The sequence below is a fragment of the Vanessa tameamea genome, chromosome 13 (assembly GCF_037043105.1).
Source record: "Vanessa tameamea isolate UH-Manoa-2023 chromosome 13, ilVanTame1 primary haplotype, whole genome shotgun sequence".
NCBI lineage: Eukaryota > Metazoa > Arthropoda > Insecta > Lepidoptera > Nymphalidae > Vanessa > Vanessa tameamea.
Genome location: NC_087321.1, coordinates 8,702,693 through 8,724,499, shown reverse-complemented (window position 1 = coordinate 8,724,499; position 21,807 = coordinate 8,702,693). Strand labels below are relative to the sequence as shown.

General features: G+C 30.5%; 2 protein-coding genes across 2 annotated transcripts; one reads left to right on the top strand and one right to left on the bottom strand.

Moving 5' to 3' along the window:
* Positions 1-1,543: 1,543 nt before the first annotated feature.
* LOC113403345 (ATP-dependent translocase ABCB1) lies at positions 1,544-19,587 on the top strand. Its single transcript, XM_026643859.2, has 23 exons — positions 1,544-1,975; positions 4,055-4,112; positions 4,383-4,646; positions 5,510-5,610; positions 6,332-6,503; positions 6,836-7,007; positions 7,737-7,867; positions 8,056-8,280; positions 8,786-8,911; positions 9,131-9,334; positions 9,718-9,888; positions 10,911-11,097; positions 11,449-11,528; positions 12,716-12,874; positions 13,277-13,381; positions 13,562-13,723; positions 14,206-14,409; positions 16,558-16,799; positions 17,015-17,174; positions 17,536-17,730; positions 17,918-18,124; positions 18,333-18,479; positions 19,314-19,587. The coding sequence occupies exons 1-23, from the start codon at positions 1,875-1,877 to the stop codon at positions 19,506-19,508; spliced, it is 3,768 nt and encodes a 1,255-aa protein (XP_026499644.1). The 5' UTR covers positions 1,544-1,874; the 3' UTR covers positions 19,509-19,587.
* A 560-nt stretch (positions 19,588-20,147) lies between these two features.
* LOC113403349 (methylated-DNA--protein-cysteine methyltransferase) lies at positions 20,148-21,037 on the bottom strand. The gene is made up of 2 exons (XM_026643866.2): positions 20,532-21,037; positions 20,148-20,449 (listed from the first exon to the last, which is right to left on the bottom strand). Exons 1-2 carry the CDS (start codon positions 20,838-20,840, stop codon positions 20,210-20,212), a joined length of 549 nt encoding a protein of 182 aa, XP_026499651.2. The 5' UTR covers positions 20,841-21,037; the 3' UTR covers positions 20,148-20,209.
* Positions 21,038-21,807: the final 770 nt, after the last annotated feature.

Genomic DNA, 21,807 nt, shown 5'->3' with positions numbered 1-21,807 from the left:
ACTTATCATTTAGGAATCAGAAACATATCTAACGAAAGCAATATCTATAAGAAAGAGGTCAATGTCACTTTTAAATTTTAACATTTGTATATTATGTTTGTTGTGAATTAAAGTTTTATTGAGGAAATACATAAATTACGATAATTAAAACTAGCAATATATTTTTTGTTGACAGTTCAAGTTTAAATTTGTATTTTGTTAAATCAAATGCTAATTTCCAAACCGTGCCTTCACCCACGAATGACGCGGTTGATACCCCATACCGCCGTGGCGCAACCTTGCACACCAAGATGTTAATATGTACACGTGCCCGTAGTTTCACTGACTCACACTTTTACACACAAGAATAATTACTTAAGTTTTAACAAGTTCAAACAATGAATTAGCGGCAGAACTTGTAATTGTTTCTGAAGAAATAATTCGATTGTCCCATGTTTTTTAAGGTTTTTTTACGTCCATAATTATGGATATTTTTTGTATAATAACATTACTACACTTAATATAGAATGCCATACAAATTTTAATACACAATTGATTATTATTTTTTACTATTTACCGTTTTATAATTCTACGAAATATACCCGAAACATATAGTTTGTTTCTACGAACGAATAAATTCCTTTGACCTACCTAAACTGTTAGCATAACAGGCAAAAGCATCTGATGGCAGATCTATTAATAACGTATAGGCGAGTTCTAAAGATCGTAAACAAAAAACTATCAGTAGTTTGAAACTCTTTCATAAAACACTTAATTATTTCATTTAATATCGTAGGAGATTAGTATTTTAATTATTTAAACACATAAATTCAGTTTTACAGTGCTGCGTGCCCCACGCAATAGAAATACGCGCAGACCGAATAATTGTAGTTACCTAGAAACGTGTGGGTCGTGCATTGTTATATGTTAATATTAGAGTAAAATTAAAACGTAAGTAAAAAACATTTTTCTGAATAGTTAAAAATAATAAAGCAGGTACACCGTATTAGGTATACCTACAGTTAATAATGTATTGACAAGTATATATTTTTTTTCTGAATTACTTATGTGAATTTCATCTTGTTGATTTATTTTTCACTTTCAAGAATGTACCCTATGTTTAAACACAAATTTAGTATTTGATATTTTCAATTAATATGATGAAATATTTAATCATAATATAAACTCCACTTTGTACCTATCGTTCATCTATTCTATAGCAATAATTTCTTATCAGGTGAAATACGAACATATGTTATACTAATATATACAAGAAGAATATAAATATTTTCTTCAACAAGCTTTTATTCAATTTTCCATATATCTTAATATTAGCTATCGTTTTGTTTATATGAAATTGACAATATATATATTTAACAAAATAATTGAATTTTAATTACAGAAAGAAGAAAATTTCATTAATCTCTCACGGTGAATCTAATTTAGTTACTCAATGTTTTTCTTTTCAGGAGTTGATGAAATCCAATCAAGCTCGTTAGAAATAATCGTCATCTTAAATAGTCTCATTGGATGTGTATGAACTTTGTACAATAACAACTAGTAAACATCGGATAAATACAAGTCAAATATTTATCTTAATAAAAAAAATCGCAATTAATGGGCACCTCTTCAATAAATTTATAAATGTAGATTTGCATTAAGTGGATTTATAGATAAGCAAAACTATCATCAGTTGACGTCCTGATAATCGACGGTATATAGAAATAGAACCGAGTATATCGTCATGATAACGCATATCAGCTTTTGTGATAGCTAGTCAGTTGTCGATGGAGAGGACACGCCGACGAGAAAAAATACGTGATATACTTGTTGTGTAAATAAATTCTTATGCGAAAAAGTTTTCCAACGAAGTTCATAAAATCCATGTCATAAAAATGGCGGACTTGGAAGAGAAGGGCAAAAAGAATAGCTACACCGTGAATGATTTGTCTAAAGTTCAATTCACGAAAAATGGCTCCGCTAACGACAAAAGCAGGTAAATATAAAATGTTATCAATTCTTTAATGTGACCTTATTGTTGGTATGTGTTATTGAAAAAATCCATAAATTTATGGCTATTGACTAGTTTCGTATTGTTGTTTAAAATATATAATATACATATTTTTTATTTAAATTGTTTATATATTTTTGTGAGCTTGCAGCTGCTTATTAGTTATCCGTTAGCACGACAAAATATAATAGGCAGGGAAATACAAAAAAGTCTATAAAAAAATATATATTTTAATACTTTTCTGTATTTATTTATCAATATAATATTTTGATATAATAAATGAATACAACCGACATGTACTAAATCATAAAAAGATCTGTTTTAGAAATAAATCTAAATAAAAATAGTTATTTTTTTTTAAAAAATAGATAAAATGTTTTACATACTTACGTAGAATACGTACATATATTTGTATTTTATTTATATATCTCCCAATACTTTATTGTACTACTTTATTATACCTTATTTATCTACAAAAGGAGCTGTAAAATAAAACTTAAGTCATATAACACAATTGATAAAATCACAAATAACTATTCTTTGTTTTCCTTTTCGTTGTATTTAATATAATCTGTAAATTATTTACCTTACACCGAAGAAGGGTTTTAACGTTTCGCATACATACCTTTTGAAGTATTAATACAATTAATATACCTATAACTTAGAATATTGTTTTTTATTATTTCAAACAACACCTTATTCTAATTTCGGAATACCCGCATGGAGGCGTTAGTCCCTATCCAGAAGTATGATCCGCGAGAGGAAAAAAACAATATTATTACAGAATAGACATACATTCATTATCTCCATCGGTGTATTTTTATATGTTGAATACATGTATAAAATTAAAAAATCTGTTCTGGGTTCTGTATATAGACACGAAATCTATTTATTAATTCAATTAATTATAATATATCAGTAGAATTGCAGATAAATACCGCAGTTTTTACAGATTACATGTTACATATATACAAATAATACGAATTTGTTTATTGATATGTATTTTTGCATTTTGAAATAATTTAATATTGTTTAATGTCGATATTTTTTACCAAATTATACATTTATTTTTATAATTTTATGTATACCTTTAAATAATAACCATTTATAATAAATTCTTAATATATAAAATTAAAGTACGAAGTTTACGTATTAATACAGACTTGACTTAGTGGAAGGCATTCTAGATAATTACCATCCACCCATCATATATAGTACCACCAAACAGCAATATTTTGTATTGTTGTGTTTCGGTTTGAATGGTGGAAGTGATCCAGTGTAACTACAGCCTCACGAGATATAACACCTTAGTTCCTGCTTGGTTATCATTATGTGGCCCATCTGGTAGACTGCCTAATGATTTGAATTAAAAGTCACAATATTGCAGTTGCAATCATTTGGTCCATTGATAACCTAACACAGCCTAAGAGATTCCAATTGATACTAATCATATTCATTTATATTTTATTTAACGTCCCACCCTGCCAGCGACTCGATTGATCATAATTATGAGTAGTAAAAATTATATTCCAGTTATTATATCTGGAATATAATTTATAAAATTTATAAAAATAAAAAAATATTTTTTTTTTACTAAAATGGATACTTTTTTATTTCCCGCTTAAAACTTCAAAATGCTAACGATTATATAAAGCTCTGTATCGTTTATTTCCATTCGATGACTTAGCGTGGAAATAAAGACAATAAATTAAAAAAGCACCAAAATAATATCCATTTTTTTAATGAAATAAGTCTTTGTATATGTCGCAGGCAAAGAGCTTAATCAGCCATCAAATAAAACGCTTAGCCACTTTACTAAACGCTGCTGTTCGATCAGCGGCCTGAATGACACTCAGCCAAGTCATCTTCCGTTAGGGACTCTCATGTAAATATAAATATTTATATTGATAGTTTAGGTTGGGACATAATTATTTGGTTAAATGCTAAATATTTAGAATATATATAGTTTTTTTTAAAAGGTTTTATACATTAATATCCCAGCTATTTGCCTGCGATATATAACATCATACCTATAATTGCCTATAAAAATAATTACTGTTACAGCAATGCCGACACAGAAACAAATGGAAACGAAGTACCAAGTGTATCATTTATTACCTTAGTAAGTACATAATAAAATAAATATATTAAATCTAGGAATGATGAGCGGAACGTTCAAATTATGCGACTAATAATAGCCTTATTTAATATTACTTCTATTATCAACGTCTTTTTCAAATATATATATATATATATATACTTATATTAAAAGTATTCAAAAAAGTATTATAAAATTTATTAACTGCTATAATATTCTATAAATAACCAATTCACAATGACTAATTCAAATACAGTCAAAGTAACGATTTTAATACATAAATATTTTTTTCAGTTCCGATTCGCCACCGGAAAGGATAAATTGTATATATTCTTAGCAATAATCTTCTCAATATTATGTGGATGTATGACACCAATAAATACATTGTTGTTTTCATCTTTGCTACAAAGTATGGTAAGATTCGGTATCTTGGGCGAATCTGACGTCTTCCTCGAAGCAATCAAAACCTTTGCCATAAATAACAGTATAGTTGGCGCAATACTTGTTATATTCTCCTACCTCGCGACTGTTCTTATGAATATATCAGCTTTTAATCAGGTGGGTTTGTGCAACTGTTGTTATGGTCGTTTATATCATGTAGGAATGTATTTTTAGTTAAAAGTTTTAATTGTCTATGGGATCATTTTAATGTCTAATAATCTACATTAATTGATAATTGCCAGAAGGCTGTGTATGAGTAGGATTTATGTCTGATAGTAATTAATACGTATATAATTTAGTCTTTCAATAGATATACAAGACTAATTGTGATAATAATACAAGATAAGAGTTAATTATTACCGCGGAGCATCACATCTTCGTTCCAATATTTGGCACCTGGCTACATTAAGTCAAGTAGATACTATTTCTTACTAATCGCTGTTTGCGGTCATAATCATTCATAAGATGATATTTTATTTGGACGTCTGCCTTCCAAATACAATTTACTAAAATTTTTAAAAACGCCACGATTAAAATTAGTTTAGAATACTGGTAACCTACTAAAATATAAGATAGTAGTAGTAAACGAAGAATAAGAATTCATTTTAATATGTAGACACCTAAGAGCCCACATACAAATCATACAAACATATTAAGTAATTGGTAAGATAATATAAGACTCAAATGGCCGTGTCAATATAGTTTTTAGAAGCAAAAGTGGAGAGTACAGACTGTTAGGTTAGAGATATTGCCGGTTAAATTTTCTTAAGTAGAATTTTAACTGTTTTAATTTTAACATAACTCCTGAGTTCAAAATCGAGTACAATAATTGGCAATATTAGGTAGTATCACGGACAGATTTATTAATTCAAATGTTTAAGTTACATTTAACTATAATGACAATTCAAAGATGAAAATAATAAATAATTAATATAAAATTGTATTACGCCTGTAAGCAAAATATTATTTAATTTCAAAAGGTATTCCGGATCCGTCAGGAGTATTTGAAAGCGGCTCTGAATCAAGATTTCGAATATTTTGACACACACCAAACAGGAGACTTCGCAAGCAAAATGACCGAGTGAGTATAATATTAAAGTATTATTCAAACTTGAATATTGATAATTTGAAATATCTGTTAACTTTATATCGTAAATTAAACAATTAATATCATTGCAGTATTTAGTACGATAAGAAACGATATGTTAAATTAATTACATACTTTGATATCGACTTTGATTTTACCCCGAAATTGCTGTCATACTACGCAATAGTGAGTTTATTTACCAGTTTGTTACGCTTTAGCGACTTAATCGTTATATTTAACCAATCACCATGAAATTTAACACACGTTGTCAAACCTAACAAATTTACTTGGTTGTAGGGCTTTGTGCAAGCCCGTCTGGGTAGGTACCACCCACTCATCAGATATTCTACCGCCAAACAGCAGTACTCAGTATTGCTGTGTTCCGGTTTGAAGGGTGAGTGAGCCAGTGTAACTACAGGCACAAGGGACGTAACATCTTAGTTCCCAAGGTTAATATTTCTTACAACGCCATTGTCTATGGACGGTGGTGACCACTTACCATCGGGTGGCCCATTTGCTCGTCCGCCTACCGATATCATAAAAAAAAACATCCCCCCTTCCAATGCAAGTTGAGCCGCGAGCCGAAACTAGTTACTATAATTTGTTTAGATTAAAGCGTCAACCTAAGAATACAAATTTAATTTTAATCTTCTCCCTTCCTTTACATTAGTATTTATATAATTATAAAACGTAACTTAAATTTGTCTTCTTTTAGTGATGTTGTTAAACTGGAAGAAGGTATAGGAGAAAAACTGGCAACTTTTATATTCTACCAAGCGTCATTCGTCAGTTCCATAATAATGGCACTCATTAAAGGGTGGAAATTGGCCTTGTTGTGCTTGATTTCTTTCCCTGTTACTTTATTCTTAGTTGGAATAGCTGGGCTGGTAATAAATGTTTTTTTTTTTATTTTAAATCAATTTAGCTTAAACCCTTAACATGAAAAAATACATCACTAGGAATAATCTTAAAAAAAAAAAAATTACAATATTTTTGTCCCCAACATTGCACATCAAAGACAATTTGAATCGGGATAATACTCTACTAACTAATCCAATTAACAATAATAATTACCGAGACTAGATATTCTTGAAAACTTCACGCTTCTAACAATCTAAATATTTGGGCAAAGTGAGTTGAGTTATTAGCTGTATAATTTTTCAATTACCATTCACACATTAAAATAAATCATCATAATATAAAGTTCTTATATGAATAGATTGCTTCGAGATTATCTAAAAAAGAGGCGATAGCATCCGGCAAAGCAGGTGCAGTGGCCGAAGAGGCGCTATCAGCAGTCCGGACCGTTTATGCATTCAGCGGTCAGAGAAAGGAAATAGAAAGATATGATGGTCACCTTTCGGAAGTAAGAAAAATAAATATTAAAAAAGGTGTGTTTTCAATTAACAAATTACAATATTTCTTAAACCTCAATTTCCGACAATGTTTTAAGAGTTCTGTTTGATTTTCAAATAATCATTTGGGCTTATCTACATACATGCTTCATGCTTTATCTAACAGGGAAATATTTTATGCACCATCTTTATTACCAATATAATTTGGTTTTTGTATAGATTTATTTAATTTTAGTCTTAATATAATACTGACTAATAAACCATAAATAATATACATATATAAAAAAAATAGAATTTCGTTACTAAAATTAAAAAAAGTATAATCAATATTATTATAAGCAAATTATATAGCAACACGTAGTATACATACATCATAATATGGTATGTAAGCGTCATGCACAAACAAGGGGAGAGCGGCGAACGGAGCGAGGGCCATAACGGCATACAGGACAGCTACAATTCAAAATTTTCATGCACTAATTTTTCCTCGTAAGAGGTGAATGCTTGGAATTGCTTTCTTAGTACACGTCTAAGTTAATTAAGGAACTTTTGTGAAAAATTTAAAGCTTCTAGTCACTGGTTTAAGCTGCAATTTTATTAAATAAATGACGACGTAACAATTTGCAGTTAGTACACAGGGTAACAGATAAAAATGGGTGTGCGTGGTGGCTGTGGGAGGTGAAAATAAAATGTGCTTTACGCGGTTGTGTTGTAATTTTTTACAACTGTATGATAATTTATTTTATTTTTCTTAATACTTTTTAGGGTTTTTCAACGGAATGGCAATGGGCACGCTATTCTTTTGTATTTTCTGCGCATATGCCTTATCATTTTGGTTCGGCTACAAACTTATGGTTGAAGAGCCGGAAACATACGACGTGGATACCATGATAGCTGTAAGTGAACATTTCTAGTTAATTTCTTAAGATTTTACGTTTACCTAATTATTATCCTTTTACAGATACAAATTTTAAGAGTAAAATGACAATAAATAAGGGTAAACCTATATTATGTCTAAACTCATCGTAAGAAAAATCTCTACTTAAAATTATTTTGGATAAATCTTATGTATGTAATATTTTAGGTATTCTTCGGTGTTATGATGGGTTCAGCCAACTTCGGTATATCGTCAACATTAATGGAAGTGTTCGGAGTAGCGCGCGGCGCCGGCGCTCAAATTTTCAATTTGCTTGACAATATTCCCTATATCAATCCATTACAAAACCAAGGTGTTACGCCGAGCTCCATTGAAGGGAACATTGAACTAAAAAACGTAATATTTCACTATCCATCAAGACCGGATGTTCCTGTGAGTAAAATTTTAAAGCATGCTCATATTATTATATACTTAACGTCTAGACTCTAGATGTATATTAAATAATATTAAAGTAAAATATCTATGCTCTAGACTCTAGAGCATAGATATTTTAAGAAATTACTCTTTTTGATTAAAAATTGAAAAAAAAAATCGTCTGAGTACTTACTCTTACTTGAGGTACTTACCTCACTACATATACTATCGCTAAATATGAGCATTGGTGACCACTTACTATGAGGCAACCCTTTTGCTTGTCTGAAAACATTACAAAAGCTTTGAGATTATATTGAATTACAATTACAATAGAATACTAAGCAATTCGATTTCTATTAATGCAAATTTAATTTAATTTATTGACTTTAATTTATATATAACATCGTTAAAAATAGTGTCCACAATAAAAATGATTAAATGAAGAGTCCTTTCTAATGCATGCTAAGAATACATAACTATGATAAATAATGATTGAAAACAAATATTTTTCTTTTATTTTAAGGTCTTAAACAGAATTAATATAAGTGTAAAACGGGGTCAGTCAGTGGCGCTGGTGGGACACTCGGGCTGCGGAAAGTCCACTATCATTCAACTGATATCTAGATACTACGACGTCGTCGACGGCAGCGTGAGTATTCGTTTTTGATAATTCATTGAACATAGAAACTAATAGTTAATTATGATTATTAAATAAATATTCTCCTAAACCATTCACTTGTATATCGTAAGCATTAGAAATTCCCTTGTGTTTTTATAGAATTAACTTATAAATTGTAATTGCGTAATGGCTTACCACAGGAAATTTGCGTAGCTTACTTTACCTTCAATAAAATCATTTTATTTATAGGTTTCCATTGACGGTAATGACGTAAGAGAACTCTCAGTGCGATGGCTACGCGCGCAAATCGGACTCGTCGGTCAGGAACCAGTGCTGTTTAACACCACAGTCCGGGAAAATATCCGCTACGGACGGGAAGACGCTTCCGACGCGGACATCGAAATGGTCGCGCAACAAGCGAATGCTCACGAATTTATCATGAAACTACCTTCAGTAAGGATAATAATATATTAATTTGTCACACTTAGCCGTCTTAACATGATTATTAACAAAAAAAAGGACAAATATAAAGTTATTTTTTTTATATTACAAAAAAATATCAACCAAGATATAATACTAGTGAAAACGATGATCGTGATTCGTGAGATATGAGTGTACCTATACAATATTTATTAATTATGTAGAGTAGGTATATATAATATCCATGCTTTATAAATATAACATGCTTTGTAATAAGTTACCATTCTCAACATCACTGTTAAATTTATTGATTTTATTCTCTCAAAATAAACGATATTGTATGAGTAAATGTAAATTAATTTTAATATCATTTATAAAGTAACGTAAATTAGGTATTAAGCCTGTAACTAACACAGGGATACGATACACTCGTCGGGGAACGTGGGGCTTCGCTCTCGGGCGGTCAGAAACAGAGAATCGCTATCGCCCGTGCATTGGTGCGCAATCCTCGCATTCTATTGCTTGACGAGGCGACCAGTGCACTCGACACGTCTTCGGAGGCAAAAGTTCAAAAAGCATTAGACAAGGTTTGTTCAATATTTTAAAATATCTGTTAAATTATAATTTAAGCTTGTATAAAACAAAGTCGCTTACCGCTGTCTTTCTGTTCCTGTGTAAGCTTTAATCTTAAAAATTACACAACGGATTTTGAAACAGTTTTTTTTTAATAGATAATAGTTAAGAGTTAGATTAATTGATTCAAGAAGAAGGTTTATACTATAATTAGCAATACTGATAATTTTAGAGGTTTCTAAAGTGATGTCGTAAATAAACACATTTTTTTGCGCTTACATTGCAAACGCTCACTGAACCCTACAAGATAGATCAAAATAATGTATTGTAAATTATCAATATACAGTAGTGTACACCTTAAAAATGTCTTCAAAAATTATATGTCTATCTCTTAGAGATAACCCACAATTTTTTATCCTTTATTCTATCAAGAAATAATGGCTTATTTTCGAAACAATTTTAAGCAATACAGCAGTAATCCTTATCCAATTCAGTACCTTAAATACATTATACATTTAATACAGAACAATATGGCCCTTTGCAGCAGGAAATTTAAATGAATATTTTCGAAGATATTACAGATTTAAAACGCAGGGACACACTGTAGTATATTTAGCATCAGCATTGAACCCGTGCGAAGCCGGGGCGCGTCGCTTGTTGAGCTATAAAATACAATATTCATATTTGTCAATGAAAAATTAATTTAACTACTTACGTAGCTTAAAGTTGTTTTTTATGAAATAAGTACGTAAAAAAGTAAATGGGGCAAATCGTGGTAAGTATTCACCACCGCCCATAGACATTGGCGCCGTAAGAAATTGTAACCATTCCTTACATCTTCAATACGCCACTAATCTTGGGAACTAAGTAGTTATGTCCCTTGTGCCTGTCTCAAACTGGCTCACTTGCTGCTTAGCGGTAGAATATTTGATGAGAACCTAGACAGGCTTCCACAAAGCCCTACCACCAAGTAAAATGAAAATAAATAATCGTAAAATGCGGATATTGTTTACCTTGCGTTTTTTCATCACTTCAGGCTCAAGAAGGACGTACAACAATAGTCGTGGCACACAGACTGAGTACGATTAGAAATGTTGATAAGATTTATGTCTTTAAAAGTGGAGATGTTGTAGAATGTGGAAGTCACACTGAACTAATGAACAGAAAAGGACATTACTTTGATATGGTGATGTTACAATACTCACCGGATATGAATGAAACAGGTATGCTGAATAATAATTAAATTATATTATGTTAAAGAACAAGTCAGAGCAATTGGTGTCACTGCAAAACAATCTCAATTTGTTGCTTTAATTTTCTTACATTGGAAGAGCATACACGCCCGATATCATTTTTGTACAAGTCAAACCCACCAAGTCAATTAATTCCAAGTCTTCTCCAAGAAGAGAAGAGGTTAGTACAGCAGTGTTACCTACATTTAGAAGCTGATCATACATCAAACACCGTATTATGTGTGACACGTGCCAATAAAGATTGCAAGCTTAAAATGTCACTTACGTTATTTTTCGTGAATGTTTTCTTCTAACAATAATTTTTGTACATTATATTTACAGAACAAAGCAACCCTTTAAACCGTACGATATCAGTTCAAAGTGAAAAAGATGAAGATGAGCATGTAGAAACTAGAATTGTAGTAAGTTTTAAAAACTATTAAGAACTTTAATTTTTATCTTTATATTTTAAACCGACAACTTTCTTCTTAATACACGACTACTGACGTTGTGTATACACTTTTTAACATGAACTGTTCGAGTACGACGTTGTCTTGACTGTACTAAATTAATATATATTAGGTCATATATGAAATTGACGTTTTGTACGGGAGGAATATAAAGACAATTGTTTTTTGTAAAATATATTTAATTAATCAAAGTATGCACCGTTGTTATCTATGCACTTTTGCCATCTCATAGATAGTTCACTGATTGATCCCTTTACTCAAAAAACCATGGGGGCGACAATCAATAAACTCTTTGAAGGCGGCTTGGACTACCGCATCGTAGTTGAATTTTTGAATCGAATTCACACATACACATAATTAATCCTTCGAGCTGTTTGTGCAGCACTGGTGTCACGGTAGATCAAGTACTTGTAAATATATATCATGTTTTCCATTGTGCAGTAATAAGCGACTCTAAAGAAAAAAATAATGAGGAAAAAATAAATGAATGACTGTTTTCAAAACTCAAATTTACCAGCTAAATGAATTTATAAATTTGAATTTGGAAATCTTACCAAAGAGAGGATATTCCAGATCAAAGTGGTCAGTACGACAAAACGCTAATTTCATATGTAAAGACCTAATATTAGTATTTGCTTAATTTGCACAAATAAAACATATTAATAACGCATATAGCAAATCCTTGTTTCCGTCGTCTTATAGGTTAGTAACAAATCATAATAAGAATGATAAGATACAACCGAGATTTAAAAAGCCGAAATAATAAAGAATTAAGATTTTATGATCTTCATACTTCAGATCTATCGTATTTTTATAAACATTTTTAATTACCAACTTCTATAAAAGTAAATAGAACAATAGTAAAATATATGAAGGTGCTACAATAATTAACAATTCTATATTTATGAATATATAAATAATTATATAATAAAATTATATATATAATGAAATAATAATACAAATTATTATATAAAATGGTACTCATATTTAGAAGTCATATCTAAGTATTGCTTTTAACGGTGTTAGAATTTTGACAATCAATAAGAAATTATAATACTTCTACGTTGAATAAAGATAATTGAATTTGAATTTTGAATTTAACAATTACCTACCAACATTCTTATTTTTTATTTTTGTAGGAAAGTGATCAATCTATGGACGCACCAGACATATCTTTTGCCCAAGTTGTGAAACTCAATGCGCCGGAATGGAGATCAATTGCAGCAGCGAGTTTGTGTTCACTTGTCAGTGGATTTTCTATGCCACTGCTTGCTGTAATCCTCGGTGACTTTATGGGTGTAAGATTTACTAATTTATGTTCATTGAATCAATCTCACATTTTTTTAATAGCCCAACATGATCTACGTTTCTAAATTTTATTAGTGCTTTCCGGTAGAATAGTGTTTAACCTATGATGATGATATCCACCTGGCCGATTTCAGGCACGATCACTATTCTCTCGATAGCATAGGAGATATTGTAGTGTTCAAGACATGTGATGGCATGTCAATCCGACTCGACTGAAAACAGTTAACGAGCAAAACCAATGGCTTTATGTGTTTTCCATATGGCACGGTTATATACGGCTGTCGAAGCAGTTTAATTCGCATTATAGTTATAAAAATGGTCAAATGAATGGCAGTATATATTTTTTATCCACCAGCATTTATGAGCGAAGGTGACCAGGTTTATTTTTCCAGGTTCTCTCAAATCCAGATACAGAAGCAGTTAAAGCTGAAGTTCGAAATTACGCTCTTATATTTGTCGGTATTGGTGTTTTTTCTGGAATCACCAATTTCGTTATGGTATGTGATTTATTTTTTAATATGTATATCTAGTATTTATAAAATATTATTGAAATTAAAATACTACGATAACTCGTGTAACATAGATTACCTTGTAATATAGCAAATATATATGTGTATGGTACTGTTGAATAATGATAATGTCACGAATACTGGAAAAAACAACCATTTATTTTTTAGGTATCCATGTATGGAGTCGCAGGTGAATATTTGACGGCTCGATTAAGAAAAAGTATGTTTGAGAAATTGCTACAACAGGAGATTGGTTTCTTCGACGATAAAAATAATTCCACCGGAGCTCTTTGTGCTCGACTCTCTGGTGAAGCAGCGGCTGTGCAAGGGGTAAGACATTTAATAAGCTTAAGGCTAAGGCGGCAATTTTTATAATTCGCAAAAAACAAAATGAACTCCTTTTTTTGCTATTACATATATAAAAGTTAGGTTGTCCTGTTTTTATTTCTCTTTTATCTCTTTTCGACTATTAGACCGGAAGATATTTCAAGAAGACCGTTTGTGTTTCGATACTTGTATTATTAATTATTATTTGAGTTGTTCAATTCTTTAACAAAAATAATTAGTAATTTGGATTTAAAAATAAGTTTGCTTCAGTTGAACATAATATTTAAACAATTTTCTTAATAGAGAAGTGAGAATTCAAATCGTAAAACAGTTTGAAAATATTGAGAAAGTTTGCATTATAATTCACCTATACTTTCATTATATTCATGTTTAATACTGCTAGGGTTCGTCCATTTATGTAAACTCAAAATCAAATAGGCAATATATTTATAAACTCACTTAATACAGTTTTATTGTCATTTCAGGCAACAGGACAAAGAATTGGTACAGTTCTTCAAGCGTTCGGTACGTTCAGTTTCGCGCTAGGCGTTTCGCTGTATTACGAATGGCGATTGGGACTTGTTGCCTTAGCATTCGTACCTTTAATGGCAGCTGTACTTTATAAACAAGGCAGAATGGTCACAGCTGAATCGTTTGGAACAGCAAAGACTATGGAATCAAGTTCAAAGGTAAGCTGTTATTGAAAGTTCCAAAGATATAAAATACGATACAATTTTTTTTATTGTTGTATACATATAATTTTACATTTAAAAATCTTTGAAATTAAAAAGTGTGACTTGTGACCAAAAAATCTCTAATCTCATTTTTGGGCGCTTACATTGCAAACGCTGGCTAAACCCTACGAAATAGATCAAAATAATGTACTACAGTATTGTACGCCTTATCAAGGTCTTAAATAAAGTCCGCGATGGTCTATCTTTTAGGGATAACCCACAATAACCCTTTTTTATCCTTTTATTTTTACGAGAAATAATGGCTTATTTTTGAAGCGATTTTAAGCAATACAGCATTAATCCTTATCCAATTAAGTACACATTATGCATTTAATATAAATGAATGGGGCCTTTTACAGCATTTAATTTAAATGAATATTTTCGAAGATATTACAGATTTAAAACGTAGGAAAATAGTATTTGTCAGTTTGTATTGTCGAATGACTAAAAAACTGAACATTGTAAGATATTCTGTAGTATATTTAGTATCAGCATTGCACCCGTGCGAAGCCGGGGCGGGTCGCTAGTAAATAATGAAACGAAAAAACTAAAAATAAAATCGACCCAAAAAAAATTAATAAATTCTTTTGCACAATTAACTCCCAATGCGGCTTGGTTATACCGATCTTTGTATACTCGTTTAATCTTAATGATAGAGGTAAGGAGCAGTATCGTTGTATTTAATGATTGTCCCTCAAAATGTTAGAAATTTAAATGGCGCAACAAACATTCTCTACCTTCCGGTAGAGGTTTTGTTGGGACGCACTAGCACTCTGTAGAGAGAAAAACGGGATTAGTAAGAGCAAGTTCGATTCGTAAATAATCTAATTGATAAACACATAAATGTTAATTTCAGTTAATCAAATCAAGTAACACTTTACAAAAGTTCCATGGATGAGCTAAGACGTATTTTCCTTTTTAAAAAGAAGGTTTTGGTTTTTATTCTACCATGCTACTTCAATGAGAGTTCGATACATATGACAGAATTACAGTCAAATTTGACACATGCGGGTTTTTTCACGATGTTTTCCATCACCGCCAGGCACAAGATTCATTATAAAAACAAATTAAGCGCATGATAATTAATTGGTGTTCTGGGTTTAACCCACAACCATCAGTTAAAATTCACGTCTTCTAACCACTAAACCATCTCGGCTTCAGGTAATAAGTCCATATGTAGGCTATGTAGCTAACAAAAACAGTATTTTGAATATTTATAGAACCCTTATTTCATACATTTCGGTATCTTTTTCAGCCGAAGATTCATATAAGATACTTCTCTTATCTCTGCACTTCATAAAATAAAATTTAAAACAAAGTTATAATTACTTTATGCTTTCATTCGCAAATATCGTATCTAATGCGCTTTTTCGTTTACTGTATATACCTACTTGGAATTAGGGTTTGTTATTAAAGTTTAAATGAATTTTACGAACATACATTAAACCCGTTTGCATTGACGTCTTTTCAGATGTTTTACAATTAATGTTGCATATTGAATCATAGTTACATATTTGCAAATATATTGTGAATTGTATATACAGAGATATATGATACTATAAACGTAACACGCATAAACATTTTTAGAGGAACGCAAAATAAAAGTTTAAAATCGTTTAGATATATTTGGATTATTTCAAACATTGTTGTGTTATAAAAGAAAATTTAGAAATAGTTATGGAGAAAACAATTTCAATATATTTAGTTAATAAGGAAAATTACCACTGTTGTAGTTTCATAGAGAAAACTAAAATATCATCGAATTCCCACTCAATTAATAAGTTTATTAATGCTTCACTTAAATTCGGTAAATATCATTTATATTTATGAAGTAAAAATTGGCATCATTTTCTGCGATACGTAAACACTTCTAAAAACCTTTTTTTATCTATTTGATACATAAACTCATACAGTTATACACAAATTAAATATTACTCAACCTTTTTTTAAGCAGGTACCTACTTTATCAGCATATTTACTTCATTAATAAAATTAAAACATATTATTAGTACCTAATAATTAAAATAAGTACTAATTTACATTATTAAAAATCATATTTATAATATATCTTATTAGACGCATTGATAATATGCTTTATTCTAGATAGCCGTAGAAGCTGTTGCGAATGTACGCACAGTCGCATCTCTAGGTAGGGAGGAAACCTTCATTCAGGAATACACTAAACTACTCATACCAGCTCTTTTAATTGCGAAACGAACATGCCACTGGCGGGGAATTGTTTTTGGCCTCTCTCGTGGACTTTTTAACTTTGTATATTCTGCAACAATGTTTTACGGAGGACATCTCATGGTTTATCAAGGCGTTTATTACGCTACAATTCTAAAGTAAGTTTAAACATGAATATACTGTAAAATTTAAAAATGTATTAATGATGAAGCAAAGAATTGCTATAAATTCTTTGTGAATATCGTAGAATATTTATTTAAATTTAAATTTGAGTTTACAATAAATATCGTAAAAATGTAATAAATTTTATTATTTGTGAAGATATTATTTAAACTATTTAACAAATGATATCATCTTTAATACTATATTTTAGATCAGCTCAAACTCTTCTGATGGGCTCGTCGTCAGCTGCTCAAGCATTTGCGTTTGCACCTAACTTCCAGAAGGGAATCAAGGCTGCAGGTCGCGTCATTGTGATATTGAATCGTCAATCTAAAATTATGGACCCAGATCAAGCCGCAGCCGAGAATTTTGTAAGTGTCGTTATATTTAAGCAACATCATTTCTGTTAGCAATAGCAACCTAAGAACTGAGTCAAGAAATTAAAAAAATTTACACTATTGAACCCAAACAAAAATTAAAACATAAACAATTAAAATTTTCAGAAGACGAACCTTATTGCTTTTAGAAAGCTTTCTACTTCTCTACTCTAATAGGTATTAGCATACAGAAGATATTACTTAAACGATAATATCACTTATATAAAATTTTACCGAGACGCGCGCTTGATTTTATAAAAAAATCTATTTTAATCTACGTAAATCAATATATCATCAATTTCATCTTGCAAATTGCTTCTTGATAAGGACATTATCCGTTTTTACTATTTTTCAGAGAGGAACAGGTGAAGCGAGCCTCCAAAACGTGCAGTTTAAATACCCAACGCGACCACTTATTCAAGTATTGAAAAACTTTGATCTTGAAATAGAGAACGGGAAGACTATAGCGTTAGTCGGCGCCAGTGGATGTGGAAAAAGCACCATCATACAACTGCTGGAAAGATACTATGACCCTGATGAAGGCATTGTGGTAACATAAATTTTGTTTTTATTTTTCAATAATATTTCAAAATTAAATTAACAAATTGTCAACAGCTGATCAGCTGAGATTGAGATTCGTATGGAGAGGGTTTAGTAGTAATTTACAAACTTGGGACTTTTCATTGGGATTAACCTAAGCAGCGCTCATTCTATTAACAGAATCCTTTCTTTCTCAGGCTCAAAATGGCGTACCTTTACCAAAACTACGACTAGTAGATGTGAGACAAACAATCGGATTCGTACAGCAAGAGCCGATTCTATTCGACCGCACTATTGGAGAAAACATTGCGTACGGTGACAATACGAAACAACTTGAAATGGATGACATTATAGAAGCTGCGAAACAAGCTAACATACATAATTTTGTGGTATCTTTGCCTATGGTAAGTAAGGTGGATAAGTCCTTATCTTTATGTCGGTTAATAAGATACAGTATCATATGATGGAAACGTAATCAAATGTATACATAGCCTTCTGGCGAGTACACCGGTACCCCACAGGAATCAAACATATTAATTAACAAAGACAATAAGATTTAGACGTAGACACTTTTACTATTTTATATCAGTTTTTTAACACTTTTATATCTAGGGCTACGACACCAACATTGGATCGAAAGGCACACAATTATCCGGAGGTCAGAAGCAGAGAGTCGCTATAGCTAGAGCTTTGATTAGGCGACCTAAAATGTTACTTCTGGACGAAGCAACAAGCGCCCTGGATACTGAAAGTGAAAAGGTAAAGAAGTTATTAGATCAAGTAATAAAACCTTATTTATAAGGTTATACTCTTTCAAAGTTATATGTATCACTGCCCTACATTAAAAATATTTTAAGAAAAACTCAGAACCTTGAGGCTCGAAGTTGTGAAAATAATTTTCTTTTAGAATAGGTAGGTGTATATCTATTCTATTCTATAATTATATTTATAACCGTCTTGTATGAGTGAGTGATGCTCGTCAAGATGTCTTAGTGTGCGTGAGACGCCTAGAATAAAGACTGCAAAAATACAAGTAAGATTATATTCGATGTTTATTTTATTAAAAAATTCTATATGATATGTATTGTCCCACATTGTATTGTCTATCATATTGACGCTCTTTTCAAGAAATATAATAATTTTACTCATTTTTAATAATTTTAACTGCATAGGTGTAGATTCTTTTTAATAAAAATTATACATTTTTTTAAATGAAAATACATCTATTTTTTTTGATAAATCGTCTATCGAGAAATCTACAACTCGGAAACTGAAGATTTATTCAATATATATATAATATATTTCGAATATATTTTTTTTAATATTCAACATGATTAATATCATATTTGAGCGTGTCAATATAATAGACAATAGTGTGGGTCAACACTTCTACTTAGACATCTTAAAAGCACAATCGTCGCTGTACTAACATTGCGTCTGAATATAAGTATAACTATTTGCAATAGAATCTGTGTACCTATCTAATTTTCAATAAAATATGTGTATGACTTTGTTTTTCATTATGTATTGGTAAATACTGATTTATTGTACGTTTGAATATATACTATTACGTCGCTTTTTCAAAATTCACAGGTGGTACAAGAGGCTCTAGATAAAGCAAAGGCCGGTCGAACGTGCGTTATGATCGCTCATCGGCTGAGCACGGTACGCGACGCAGACCTGATATGCGTACTTACCGCGGGATGCGTCGCGGAACGAGGCACGCATTCGGAGCTTGTTCAACTCAAAGGACTCTACTACAATTTAAATAGACGAGGATATACATGATGCGCCAATATCCATTTACTTTGTAAATAATATTTTACATATAAATTTTAGCTAATATAGTATAAAATTTTATACCATAATTATAATTTGGTACTCGGTTACAATTTACTTTTTTCATTTTCTTTTATGTTACTTTTGAAAAATTCTATCGACCTATTCCAGTCACCCATTAACACTCATCAACAAGAGAGTAAAACCGAATTAACCAGTTGAAAAAAACAAATGTATACTTTTAATGTAAATAAAATAGGAAATTGGTTTTAAAATATTGTACATAGTATTAATACCATCTTATTAGAATTACTGCTATTTTTATGGTTAGTGTTACCTACTTGGATTTTAAGATGCACATGCACACATAAGATGTCTTGTTTATATCTTGGTATTTAAGGATATTTTATTTCAATCATGAAAATATAATAAATCAATCAATTTACATATAGTATATCTGCAAATAAAATGTTATGTAAACAAGTTATGTTATACACTGTTATGAGTAAATGTGAAAAAAGAAATGCAATATTTTAGGAAATATACCTATTTTTCATTTTTCTTGTACTTATTGTGATTTAAAACTTTAGTCTTATATCGAACTATTTAAGTTAAATTTTAATATTATTCAAAAATAATGTTAATATGTAAATTTTATTTTGTACTTTATTTTTTTACATTGATATAAATTCTTCAATATACAACGTAAATTAAGAAAACTTTTTTTCATGATTTAATAACCATTCCTTGCGGTCCAATCCACTGCTAAAACCTCCATTAGAACCAGATGCCACAAGCCTATGGCAAGGTATAACAAGTAGATGAGCATTTGCACCACAAGCAGCACCAACAGCACGGGAATGGCTTGCTGGTCTGCCCATAACCTTAGCTAGTTCACCATAAGTGTGTGTTGATCCATATGGAATTGCAAGTAGTTTATCCCACACATCCTGTTAAATAATAAATTATTGTAGCATCAAAACAATGAAAATTTTTACAATTAATAATTGAACAATCATAATAAGTAATAACTTTTTGAAATTCTGAGCCCAAAGTTTTTATAGGAAGAGTGAATTTTTGGAGATCTCCCGCAAAATATTCTTTGATTTCGCTCTCGAATTGATCTAAAATTTTATTTTTTTCCTCAACGAAATGACATGATAATTTCTTGGAAATCGCTTGGAATGTTTTTTCGACATTTTTTGAATCTTCAAATATAACAACATATAAGAAATCGTCATCAGCACCTGCAACTATCTTACCGACAGGTGTTTCGAATGAATAAACACACACTTGGTTATTACCATTCTTAGAACACTTTAATATTTTAGAAATATTCATAACTATATAATAATTAAAAGTATCTTAACTATTTTCAAACTAGTAATTGTTTTCACTTTTAGCTTAATTATGACGGATAATTATAAGAATTTTACTTTATGCAATACTTGTATTACTATTAAATAATTTAATAAAGAATACAAAACAAAAAATAAATGTTTTATATAACAGCAAAATAAAAACAAGACCGAGGCAAAAAAATTAGTAACTTAACTATTTAATTACTAATACTATGCTTGCTGCTTGTCAAAGCTCGCGCTTTTCGAATGTGACATTGTGAAAATTTAAGTATGTATTTTACATTGTCTGTGACTAGAAAGTCGGACTGCAAACTTCCAAAGGGTTTTTCTGGACCGGGACCTAATAAATGGCATGAAAACACGCTTTTTCTTTTGAAATACTATTACATTTTAAATATAATTGTAAGTTTAAGATTTAAACTTAAAAGAAAAAACACTGCAAATAATACTGTTTGTGCTTTTTAATAGGTTTTACTTTAAAGAGTTACCATTATGTTTAAAACAAAGCTATTTATTACGTTCCTTTCTAATACACACTAGTATACTTTATATGAATGCCTATGTTTATTTCCCTTTTTTGATTCAACCCTAGTGATACCCAATAAAATAAACGGTTGACATAAATATGTAACAATGCTTTTAACAATTATTGTTCTTATTTATTTCAAATTAAATTTTGTCCAAAATTATATTATTCGTTAGTTGGGCAAATGAACCACAATCATATTTGTATCGAAAATTTTTTGCTATTTCAAAGTAATATACAGTATGTAGTATAGTATACGTACAGTTACATGGTACTCTCTTATATTGTCGAGGGGGACATCAACATTTATATATATTTTTTGCTATTTGAACTATTCTTTAACTGGTGTTCATTGTTCGTTCAAGTTTTGTTGTTTTTTTTTTAATCCTATATATTCATAGCGTAGGCCGATTTTTGTATC

Bases quoted from the DNA above. Each gene is read 5' to 3' on its own strand.
- LOC113403349 (XM_026643866.2), bottom strand. From the start codon at position 20,840: ATGAATATTTCTAAAATATTAAAGTGTTCTAAGAATGGTAATAACCAA. The intron at 20,450-20,531 runs GTTATTACTTAT...ATTATTTAACAG, and splicing joins TGGGCTCAGAATTTCAAAAA to GATGTGTGGGATAAACTACT.
- LOC113403345 (XM_026643859.2), top strand. From the start codon at position 1,875: ATGGCGGACTTGGAAGAGAAGGGCAAAAAGAATAGCTACACCGTGAAT. The intron at 4,113-4,382 runs GTAAGTACATAA...TATTTTTTTCAG, and splicing joins GTGTATCATTTATTACCTTA to TTCCGATTCGCCACCGGAAA. The intron at 18,125-18,332 runs GTAAGTAAGGTG...TTTTATATCTAG, and splicing joins TTGTGGTATCTTTGCCTATG to GGCTACGACACCAACATTGG.